The sequence below is a fragment of the Macrobrachium nipponense genome, chromosome 5, assembly GCF_015104395.2.
Source record: "Macrobrachium nipponense isolate FS-2020 chromosome 5, ASM1510439v2, whole genome shotgun sequence".
NCBI classification, from domain to species: Eukaryota; Metazoa; Arthropoda; class Malacostraca; order Decapoda; family Palaemonidae; genus Macrobrachium; species Macrobrachium nipponense.
In genome coordinates, this window is record NC_061107.1 from 104,133,628 (window position 1) to 104,146,349 (window position 12,722).

General features: G+C 38.1%; 1 protein-coding gene across 10 annotated transcripts in view; it reads left to right on the forward strand.

Annotated features, from left to right (window-relative positions):
* The window catches only part of LOC135215565 (UDP-N-acetylhexosamine pyrophosphorylase-like), a 173,703-nt gene that overhangs the window by 124,372 nt on the left and 36,609 nt on the right, over positions 1-12,722 (forward strand). For 6 of the 10 annotated variants that reach the window (XM_064250421.1, XM_064250419.1, XM_064250422.1 and 3 more), the window contains one exon: positions 12,115-12,238. In XM_064250421.1, the coding sequence (XP_064106491.1) occupies positions 12,120-12,238 (119 nt within the window). In that variant the 5' untranslated portion in view covers positions 12,115-12,119. Of the gene's footprint in view, positions 1-333; positions 381-12,114; positions 12,239-12,722 lie in introns of those variants that run through there. The other 4 variants (XM_064250415.1, XM_064250423.1, XM_064250417.1 and 1 more) reach the window with 1 other exon arrangement.

The following is a 12,722-nucleotide window of genomic DNA, read 5'->3' on the forward strand; positions in this document are numbered from 1 at the left end:
ATTTCGAAACAATTTTGAAATCTCTTGAGTGAAAACGTGACAAAAGAATTGTTTGAGTAAAAGCAGAAGACTGTTTATAAACTCTCTCTCTCTCTCTCTCTCTCTCTCTCTCTCTCTCTCTCTCTCTCTCTCTCTCTCTCTCCTCTCTCTCTCTCTCTCTCTCTCTCTCTCTCTCTCTCTCTCTCTCTCTCTCTCTCTCTCGTAATTTTAAGAATTTTAACAAACATACCAAAAGCATATTGTAAAGTCTTCTTAATGTATTAACAACAACATACTGAAAGTGACTTCATTTCACCTGCCCTTGACTCACATGTGTATTCTTTTTTGTTGTAGGGAGAAATTCATTCAAATCATTATGGCGAGAAGGAAGAGAAGAAAGTGTATGTACTACTCATATTGGATGTGCTCATACTTCCACCTTTGCTTGTATGCATGACTGCTATTTTTTTCAGTTTCTCAAGGCCAGGACTTAAGGTGAAAGCCGTAACCCATTAAAAGCCAACTTTAAATCATAATTCCCGAAAGTCAATCTTTTACAGTTGTTTTCTTTACTAAGAATATAAAGATAAGACTAACGTTCATAATGAAACGAATATTTTTTTTTACCAAAACTTACTCTCAATTTTTAAACCCCAGAAATATAAGTATTTGTCTTCCCCGAAAGACCTCCTCTTCAAGATAGTCTCTAAAGTTTGTTTAATATGGTTTAAAGTACTTTTGACCAGAGCAGACTCAGTCAGTATTTGAACCACGGCATTTTCTGCATCAGCAAAAAAGACGAGAGCTGTTGTCTGCCCTCAATCACGATGCTCAGCAGTAACCAGATAGAAACAACTTTGCTGTTACAATAGACCTTCCTTCCTGATAATGTCATTCATGAGTAGTTACTGTATTCAATGAAAGGCCTTCATTTTCTATTTCCTTTGGCAGAGAGCTTAACACGTTCATGTACACATGCGTGCACACATACACGTTTTGCTGTGCTGGTGAACACTTGTTATGTTGGCTTATCGTTTCCCCAACAACTGCAACAGGTGTTTCTCGTCCGAGAAGAGCTGCTTATCGCCACAGATATGAATTCCACTAGTCGACTGGATTAATCTAGTCTTCCAAAGAGTGGGTCTCTTTGTGGCCCACATTTTCACGAGTGTCATTTTGCTCTTGGACATCTTCCCTACACAAAGCAGGAAGCTCCTTTGCTCTGTGGACATTGCGTGAGTGATTCGATAGAACCTCATCTAGATGACGTTAGCTTTACCCAAGTGCTAGTACTATTTTGTCCTAATACTAGACTAGTTTTAAATGGTCCTTAGAGCCTTATTTGAAAAGGAACGATATCCGTACACCTTTCAGAAGTTGTTTTACGAGGTCTGCTATTAAGATTTTGGAACGTTCAGTTATTCCGTACATGTAAAACCCCCATAGATGCCCTCAGAACCGATTAGAGACAGAATCTGTAGGTTTTATTTTCACGACTTTTGCTGAGAAACGCCACGTTGAAGATACTTTCTCTTCCGCAGTAGCATCGTTTGTTTGTGCTTGGAAGACACGAAGAGCTGCTGTCTCTGCTTGCTTTTTGTGTTTGGCCATGCTTTGCCACTGTTATTATCGTATTGTTATTATTCATTGTGATGCATGGTGAATATTTTAGTATAATGTTAACTTATCCTATTTTTACATACAATATTATCTTGCTCCCTGTTGTTATTTTTTTCTTCTTCATCACATCCATTATATAACTTGTTTAAATATTGCGAAAGAAATCAGAAATGATTTCCCGTGGATTTTGTTACAGGGAATCTTTACTGACCTTCAGTAGCATTTTTAATTGTGTGGTTTATGCGTTTAAAACTTAACATAAACGGCATTAACTGGTTCTACTATTGAAAGACAATCTTACAAGGATGATGTAACTCAGAAGTGAGGTATTTTTTAAAAATATAATATGAATAAGATTTAAAATTTATCATGACATATTTCTGTATTTGATGCTCCTCTAGGACGTTCTTATGGGCAAAGCATTCATGCCTTAGGCTTTTAGAATTTTGTTCATACTTTCCCAAGAGCCATTGCAGACGTTTTACTGTCACAATAAAAACTTTCATTCCAAAGGGAATAACTGAAATTTTAAAAATCCTGACACCTTGTCGGCATCTCTGGTCACATCGTGACCTAGTGGTGATGACATCACACTGCTATCTCTGGCAAGTTTTCAAACGGTGAATTTAGTGTTGAAGTTGATTGAAATGGGACTTTTTGTAAAGTTTTGCTGGAAAAATCGAAATGATAGGGCAAAACATAAGTCAGAAAATATTTGAATCTTTTACTCTTGTGATGGGAAAGAGCAGGACTCAGGAGGCAATTTTTATTGTAGGCAAATGACAATAATTCCCCGAGTAAACTAGACGGTTATTTAAAACTGGTCTTTTGTAGGCGGGAAGTTTGCAGCAGAATTCTAAAGACCCTGGTTCGCAGACATCCAACGTCTGTAACGCAGTGCAAGATACGGAAAATTACTCACGGATGTCACGAGAGAGAGAGAGAGAGAGAGAGAGAGAGAATTTATCAGTTAGTTTTATTCGTTGTCGCAAGTTGAACTAGCACCAACTCTCATATTTTATTCTTTACTAATTATGTAATAAAATTTAGTTTATTTTATTTTTTGCCTGCCATTGTTGTTTTAACGAAGTCTATGAATGCGATTGACGATTTTATGTACTATTGAAGACTTCAGTAGAAGTTATTTACTTGTCGTGATTTATCGCAAAACATATTGGCCATCGGTCGTTGTTCCCTCGCCTTATTGTCCTCAGCTCTCGCCAGGTGTCGTGTGGCAGAACACCTGCTTTGCTCATCATGCAGATCATGGAGCGGCCAATAAAGCGATTGAGAGGTTGTTTTCAGACGTTTACTTTGATTAATGTTGAGGATTTGGTGCTTGCTTGATTTTCTTAGGAGAAATCAAAACAACAGGACATTCTGCCTGAGATGTGACCGTGATTCCCCCCACCCCACCCCCGGCAGGTATAAGGGTTAATAATAACCCTAATCATGCGTATTTACAGGTAGTGGAATGTGCAACCACCCGTGCGAGTGTTTCACTGAACATATGTGTTCCAGTTGTTATTGATAATTCACGTAGCAATATAAACAGAAACCTCAGAAATTTGAGTTAGTTATAAAACACCAGTTATTGTATATTTTATATACTATGTGTGCTATTTGCTCACGGTATTCATCCGAAGTCCTTCAAATTTGAAGTGTCTTATAATATAATTAAGAATTTCTAGTGCAGCGTTTTCCCTTTGCATTCAATTTATTGAAACATTCGTCGTTAAGCTCAGGTCACGGTGAGTGTTGCATAACCGAAGTCTATAATTAATGATCCTACTTTTTTTGTTGTTAGATAGTTTAGCTACACCAAATGCGTCAGAATTCTTGTTCACCTAATTTTTTTTTTATGTTAGTCATTATATTACCTTTGCCAACGATGTTGGAGGCGGGAAATATTTCACCCTCTTTGGAGGAAGTTGTGAAACATTAGTCTAGTGACACTCTCTGCACCAGTCAAATCTGGTTCTATCGCAAACAGCTGTCATGCTTATCACCATCGAAACCATCCCGCCCAAATTGTTATGGATGTTGTTTTTTGTGGATGATTAAGCTAGCATTGTGCATAACGGGCTCTGGCTCATAGAGTAGCCCGTAAGATGCCCATGTTGAAATCAAGGTATATTTGAGACTTAAAGCAATGCATATGACTTTTCAGTCAATCACTTCCTGAGGCTGATCTTGTTCCACAGAAAATTGGGTAAAACTCTGTTTGCTTGGATTCGGTTTAAAATCGGCTGTGGCGCATATTTATTGAAATCGACGCTATTTATTGAAATTGACGCATATTTATTGAAATACTTCTGGGGACGTTAGTGCGACCTTGCTCTGAATCATAGCCTTGGGATGACTGACTCCGTCTTCACGAGCAGAAGACCCTTAGGCAGATCTTGGCTCGCTTTGTACTGCAACAATTGAATATATCAAGTGCCACAATTTGTATACAGGAGGCGTAAGATTCATGCTAAAAGCATAGTCAGACTGGCGCTTCAGTGGATGACTAACTCGGGGAACGCTGAGCTTAAGCGTTTGGTTCGTCTCTCATCCAACAAAGCCTATTCTCTTCTTTTCTGCTCCTCTTCTTCTTGACTTCTTAACCCTCTCGGCTTTCGTGTTGCTCATGTTCGTTGTTCGTTGAAAAACTGTTATCACCAGTGGATATCGCAGTTAATGGTGCATTTAGTAACATGTAAGACATTGCGTGACGTTTGAAGCCTTTCATAGTATGGGATATGTTTGCGCACGTGTATATATATATATATATATATTATATATATATATATATATATATATATATATATATGTGTGTGTGTGTGTGTGCATAATTTTAAAATTATAATGGCTTCATCCCCCCCCTTTCCTAATCGTTTTCAAGTGCTTATTGCATTAGGAAAGAAACTTTGGAATGATCATGGTTTTGACATTGCATTCCAACTGTTTGTAATGGTTTCATTGAGAGAGTGCCTTCTTGTATATGGTTACGATGAATGATGCTCTTTTTCTCTTTATTTTGAACGCTATTTGATGACTGTTATTTGCATTTATTTCAGCATGAGCATTTTCCTACAGTTTCTGTTATCATGGAAATCCTTGAAATTTGTGCTTGACAGCGCTGTCTGCTAGCAATGGAGTCTGCATGATGGAGATATTACTTTCAAATTTCTTTAATCGTTATGAATGAGTGGGTGGCTGTTGTTGTGTGCCGAAGAATGGTCGCTAACTGACAGCTGCAAAGAGTGTAACCCGAAGCTCAGTGAATTTTGTATGAGAGGGTTTTTGTCTCCTCCCAGTATTGGGTGGTGTTGCAGGATGGGTGGGGAATGCTGTATTTCTGGTTATCACTTTCATCACTCTTCCCATTTCCTTTCATCACCCCTCTCGTTTCTTATGAAGGTTCTTGTCATTTCTTCGTGGTAATAGCAGTGAATGAAATAGTCGACCGAGAAACTACTAAATCAACAAAAATGTTTCTGTTGAAACATTTTGGATTTTGTTTACATCCTGGGCGTTCAGAGAGGAAGGCAGTATTCGCTTTTCCTGGGAGCGTGGCACGAAAGTAAACCGCTGGGACGTGACGAAGTTGGCCTTGTGTAGCAGTAAGAGGCAGAGGATTGCCTGTGGGAGCCGTGATCATCATTCACGTGTCTGTTGAAATCTCCCTATGTAAGGGAAGAGGGGTTGGTTCTTCTTGCGCCTCTTTCATCCCTTTCGTGGAGCGAAAGACCTCGAATTTGATTGGGTAAACGGTCCCTCAAAGGGTGAGTCTGAGGTGGGCGGTCTGTACAACTTACCTTGAATTATAGGACTAGGGTATCGCTTTGTCCTATCTGCTTACGTGTCCCGTGCTTGGCTGTGTGCCGGAATGTTGTTGGAGAAGGTTCTATTTCCATTTTTGTCATTTTAATATTTTGCGGTTTATTTCGAGTTCCGTGTGCACGGTGGCTGCAGTCTCTCCCTCACTCAAATTTGTCTCGTGCATTGACATCCGCGTGCATTTTCATTTTCCTTCTTCTTCGTCATCTTATGCATCCATATCGAAAGTATTGAACTGCTGTCATCTTGAGATACGTTGTTACTTCTTAACGCAGCAGATCAACTTACTCGTAAGCATCTCAGTGTTTCTAGTAAATGCAAGCAGTTAGTATTTTGTCTTGGCCGCTCATGGTGTGAGAAATCTCTCTAAAGATGGAATGTCCGGGAGACTTGGCTTGATAATGACGCCATTGCCCCTGAGATATATAAACCCGCTCTCGCGCGCCCTGGCTGTAGTCGACAGAAGCCGAAGGCTGTGGCATTCGACTAGGTGACGTTATTGACCCCTTTGGTATTTGGAAATGCCCAGCTGCCAAGCGACGGAGTTTGGTATCTTGGTTGCCTAGAGGAGGTTATGATTCTGCTTCAGAGCGCCTCAGTGATGTGGTCGGTTTGGTCTTGGCCTGCCACCTCGGTGACCGCGAGTTCGATTTTCGTGCATTCCATTGAGGGGTCAGAGATGCGTATTTCTGGTGATAGAAGTTCACTCTCTCAACGTGGTTCGGAAGTCACGTAAAGCCATTGGTCCCGTTGCTGAATAAACACTGATTCCATGCAATGTAAAAACACCATACAAGCAAGCAAATAATTCTGCTTCAGTTCTGAAATAAATTCTCAAATGATGTGAAGGAGGTCCGCAGTTGAGAACACCGGTATTTCCGATGGAGGAGAAGCTTGAACCGCTTAGTGGCTACAGCGTTGAGAAATGAAGTTGATTTTTTTTTCTTGCTGGCGTCGGTGAAGATTGTTCGCTTTAGGCGTCAGTAAACAGTCTTATCTTGAGACTACTTGGTAATTGAAAGGTCTGAAGACTTTCATGACGGAATGTGGTTTTATACTTAATTAGAATATGGAAAATATTGCCAACGGTTCGTTCAAGATTAGGGTCTTCTTGAAGAGGATTTCTCTTCATTGTTTCGGCTTTGAAATAAATGGGTTTCAGTGGTTTTTCATTTATATATTGCATACGGTATGCGTCTAAAGCATAGTATCTGCTTTGTGCAATGAAATGACTGTTTTTATATCCTGTGTCATTACCAATGTTTCTGTAATCGTTCCTATTATTATTATTATTATTATTATTATTTATTATTATTATTAGTGTTAAAAAATCCACAATTATATATTAAAATATATATCTGTGTAAAAACAGACTTTCGAACACCTGCTCATCAGTGTAGAAGTTAGAATTATTATTATTATTATTATTATTATTATTATTATTATTATTATTATTATTATTATTATTATTATTATTATTATTATTATTATTATTATATTATTATTATTATTATTATTATTTTGACCCTTTTGAATAATGACTAAATTCTGTCCGAACTTTTTATTTTCTTAGCTGTTGATACAAAAAAAAAAGCGTCTGGTGCTAATAGTTACTGGTGATGAGAGCCCTCTCTCAAGGACGTCGGCAGACAATGCAAATTCATCACTTTCCACCTGGCTGTTTCTCAGTTTTGAGTGACGTGGGAACAAAAACATTTCCACAAAATTCCATGACTTTTTTTGAACTGCTATTTTGCAAAGATAGAAAATTGTCCATATTACATTTTTTATTATTATTTTACGTCATGACAAAGTCTTTGTAGAGTCTTTGTAGGCTTGCCGTACTATATATTTCTTTACAGCAAATTTCGGCCTTAGAATTAATCTTCTTAATGATTAATGAAGAATGAAAAACGTTTAAAACGTAAAAGAAGACTTCGGCAAAGAAAAATAACACTCGATGTTTGTAAGATGTTTCAGAAGATGTGGAAAGGCTCTTTTGTTGGGTTGGGCAGCTGAAATCCCTCATGGTAGTGTAGTCAGCCAAAGGAAGAAAATTATTTTCGGCCAGGAAGTCCGTATTAGGTATGGGGGAGAAGGCTAAGGGCCCGTCGCCTTTACCAGGGTCAAGTGCCATTTCATATACACAACCGAAAGTTCAAGGTGGGATAGGGCAGACTTCTACTACCTCCCCCTCCCGTGCTATCTATGACCTGCTTTGCTTTGGGAAGTCGATTGTTTCAGTAGGATGGTAAACAAGTCTCTCTCTCTCTCTCTCTCTCTCTCTCGTCGTGAAGAGTGGGATTCATGGGACTGGTATTGGCATGAAAGGATTATTCAGCAATTTAACAGCTATTCACTTGTATGTAAAGTTACCATTTTAGTGTTGTAAGTAACGTCACCATGCATTGCAAAATGATCTTTCATTGTGATGGTGCACAGTTTAATTAGCAATTCTTTCCACATAAGTGGCTCATGCATGTAGTAGATAGGTTTTGTGTATGATTCATCAAGATTGTTTTTATCTGCTTAGTGTTTTAATTGATATTTGAAACGAACAAAGCATTCATGATGATGGTGATTAATTGTGTCGCGTCATGTATATATGAATTCATATGATAAAAGCTTGTTGAAACTACATATCCGTGGTAAGTGTGCATAGAAAGCCAAACAAGATTGTAAAATCATATATATATATATATATATATATATATATATATATATATATATATATATATATATAATGTTTGTATGTATGTATACGTATATCAGTTTTTCTACTTCTTTGTGCATGCATTTATGTATAAGCACAGGCAACACGGCGTGTGCGACTGTGCATTTTAAGATCAATACCTTAGTCTTCGAAAACAACTTTCAGAACGTTGACAGAGATTAGAGCCTTCACTAACTCCACCCGCCCCAGTCGGTTTGTTCCTCTTGCGATCACTCAGTGGCGCTCCCTTGGCGAAGTTTCGTTCTAAGCTTTAGACCTCATCTTGAACTTCAACGTCGACCGGGCTTGTATTTCCACTTCAGGCTTCTCAGCTTGGAACGTTAGCGTAAAGATTCTCTCTTTTACCCCTTAAAAATTGACCACTATTTAGGCTGCTTGTATTTGCCCTCCTTTGTTGTCCAATTCTTAATGTGATCGGAATTATTTCAGTTGAAATCTATAAACATTCACTTGGCCTGACTGCATGTTGTCTCTTTCTTCTTAATTGATGTGTTTCTTTTTTAAAATGCATTGTTTCTTGTCTCATGATTTACTCAAGATGTAGAAAGTTGTCATTTACTTATACTTCCCATAAAAAGCTTATTGTTCTCTATGTCAATAACCATAGTAGATGCTTTGAGGCCATTTCCTTTAGACAAGGTCATTTTTTTGTGAGGGGGAGGGCAGATATTTTTATAAAAAATGTTGCCATAATCTGCTTAGAGGCCCAAATGCAAAGAAAATCCATATAATGAGTGTAGCGTTCAGCTTTGACTACAGTCTACGCGGTTAATTACTTTCCATGAATCAGGATATTTTATTCCAATATAACTGACATCCGCCCAATCTATACCGGCGTCATTTCTTTCTGAGAATTTTCATTCATTGTCAGACTTGAATTTTATCCGTCGCCTCATTCCTAATACGTGAAGGGATTCACTGAACTGAGACAGTCGCTTGATGTTAATTAATTGGTTTATCAAAGTGGCGTAGGAACTTTGACGGTGCCACGCGTTCAAAATACCACCATGAATGTTATTGTTCCTTTATGCTTCATAACTGCCTTTTTCAAGATGGTAAGGAATTTTCAAATGGTACAGCATTGCGTAGAAAAAGCGTCGCTTGTGTAGAATGAGGTCTTTGGTGTATGAGACGAGTGCGCACGAGATGGCTGTGCATGAGTCTTAGGTTTGTTGTTAAAGATTTATTGTGAATTGTTTATTGGTTTGGGTTTATTGTTGCACGTGACGTTTCCCTTGAATATTAGTTAAGCTGGGATAGGGCTTCTTGAAGCAACCCTGAAATTTCTACGTACTTTGAAAAGTCTTCATCGTTACGAAGTGCTTTATGTCACGAAAATATTTGATGGATATATATATAACATCATATATATATATATATATATATATATATATAGATATATATATATATATAAATATAAATAAACTACATATATATATATATATCTATATAGATATATATATATATTATATATAATATACATATAATATAAATAAACCATATTATATAATATAATTATTAGATATATATATGTGTGTGTGTGTGTGTGTGTATATAATATAAATAATATATATATATATATATATATATATATATGTTTATATATATATATATATATATATATATATATATATATATATTATATATATATATATACACACTTATATAATGCATACATACTATGTATGAGTGTACAATTAACGAACTGAGAAGAAAGATTGACAGTAACGTGGAAGTGAAAGGTGAAACTCGGAATAACTCACGTCGTGGGTGTGTTCAAAAACTGATTGATTGCAAAGGGTTTACAAGTCCGCGGTGCAGACCGAGAAAATTTAGTGACCTGGATCATTTACCGCAATCTCTCTCCTCACTCTCTCTCTCTCTCTCTTGAATGATTCACGTACCCGATATTTGCTATGCAGTACCGTTAGCATTTGAAATAGTGACCTAAAAATGATTAATCCAGGAGATACAGCAAGTCGTATTCCTGCTATGCCCTCGGGTGAATATAAATATACCCTGACACACGTTTATTCATGTGTAAATGAACCAGGTTATGTTTGAAGTTGAATGCCTGCAGACAGTTGCGACATATGAGAATAAGCCTTGAACCCGTCGCGAGTCCAAGATGTGTTTTGAGTGCTACATGATGCAGAGTTATCTTGTTCATGATCCCGGTAAGGGGTAGTGCCGTCAGTGCACCTCATGCGGTGCGCTTTAGGCATGACGTAAGGTTCTTTGCATCGTCCCTTCGACCTATTGCTGCCACCCTTTCATTCCTTTGACTGCACCTCCGTTCATATCCTATTCCTTTCGTCTTTCTCTCCACCCTCATTTAATTCGTAGTGCAGCTGCTTTGAGGTTTTCCTCCTGTTGCATCTTTCAAACCTTTGTACTGTTTATTTCAGTTCCCCTGTCAGCGCTGAATGACCTCATAGGTCCCAGCGCTTGGCCGTTGGTCTCATTCCATTCATTAACCTCATTTATTCATCGTTTCGAATTGCATGCAATATGCATTCACGCCAGCAGACCTTTTTGAGAGCCGCGAGATGAGTGCGTAGGCGGAGGAGGACCATAGTGCCTGGGGGGCTCGCATGACCCACATGTAACGGTTACAGCGGCGGCGGCAGTCTCACTTTCATCTGAAGATGGCAAGGTCACACCGCCACCATCGCCTTCCTCTTCTTCTCCTCCAGTCGCCCTCCTCCTCCCCTTTTCCACACATCTCCCCCCCCCCCCCCCCCACGCTCCTCCCAGCGTGACCTGGCTGTGCACCTTCCCATATATTCACCTCCTCCTCCTCCTCATCCTTTCCCCTTCTCCGCTGCATCGGACGAGATGTCTTTACCGAGTGGCGAGACTTTTTGTGGGGTTTGCCGTTATTATTATTATTATTATTATTATTATTATTATTATTATTATTATTATTATTATTGTTGTTGTTGTTGTTGTTCAGAAGATGAACCCTATTTATATGGAACAAGCCCGCCATAGGGGCTATCGACTTGAAGTTCAAACATCCAAAAAAGATATGGTATTCATTAGGAAGAAGTAAGAGGAGGTAAAGAGAAATGTAGAAAGAGGAGAAAATGCGTCGTTTACACCTGACTTCAGTGATTTAGCACGACCCTTGAGCTTTCGTATATATTTGCGCATCGATTCTTCGAATATTTATTGGCGTATTTCTTCCAGTTTCACAAACATCCGATAGCAACCACTTGTGTTGTCCCGTAAACAAGAGGCGCTATGTGCGTTTACGTTACGAGTATTCAGCGCCTCCATGAGAACCTTTTATATTTTTATCTTTTACCGAGTCAGATTAATTCTAACAGTTTATTTCTCTCCGTATCTTTTGTTGCCATCCGCGAAGACATATTTTCTCGATAGACTTCATGTGAAAATATGTATAATTGTATTGTTGTATACAAGGTTCTCTCAAATATACTCTGAGAATATTTGAAGGCCCTTCGTTGTATATACCCGATGGGGATTATTTCTGTGATGCAAGTAGTAGACGCCTCCGTCGAAATCTTTCTCCATTTTAGTTGCATCACCTGAGATCTATTTAAAACTTTGAAAACCTTTCATTTTTCAGCCCATTTTTTTTTCTTTTATCTTCCACGGATTGCTCTCCAGACTATTGTACAGTATATATACTCAATACACATGGAAATACCCCGTGGAGGGTAGTGCTGTCAGTGCACCCCCATGCGATGCACTGTAGGCATTTCGTAAGGTTCTTTACAGCGCCTCTTCGGCCACTGGATGCCAGGCCTTTCATTGCTTTCCGTGCTGAATGACCTCAGGTCCCAGCGCTTGGCATTTGCCATCATTTCTGTATTGTATTCCATTCCACATTTAAATAGGTTGAGTTATTCATACCTTTATGTAAACGTAGACTCTAATGTATTTATTTCTACTCTTGCCTAACTTTTGACTCTGGTCTTTCTTTCCAGCCACCATGATGGACGTGTCTGGTCTTCGCTCTCGATTGGCTGCTTACGGCCAGGAGCATTTGCTGCAGTTCTGGGATGTGCTCACTGAAGGCCAGAAGAAATCCCTCTACAATGAACTTAATGAGTAAGTATCGTTTTTTTTAATATATATATATATATATATGATATATATATATATATATATATATATATATATATATAGATATATATATATTATATATGAATTTTTGTTTTTTTTCAGCTTTTACATGTGATAGTTTCTCCTTTGATTTCTTCCCTCTCCCTTGCATTAGCTGTAATTGATAGTAGCAGCATTTGTTTCTGGCTACCTATATGTTGTTGACAAGATCAGCCTCTCGTAGCGTCATCACTTCCCCATTATTTTGTGTTGGCTCTCCATTATCTTTTTCATCCCTTATTTTCCTTTCCTGCGTCAGCATCCAAGGCTCTCTCCGCATTATAAAGGGTTAGGTTACTTATTCTTCGAGGCTGACATTATTTAATGAAAAAAAAAATATATATATAATATATATATATATATATATATATATATATAATATATATATATATATATATATGAATATTTATCACATCACCGTGATTCATAT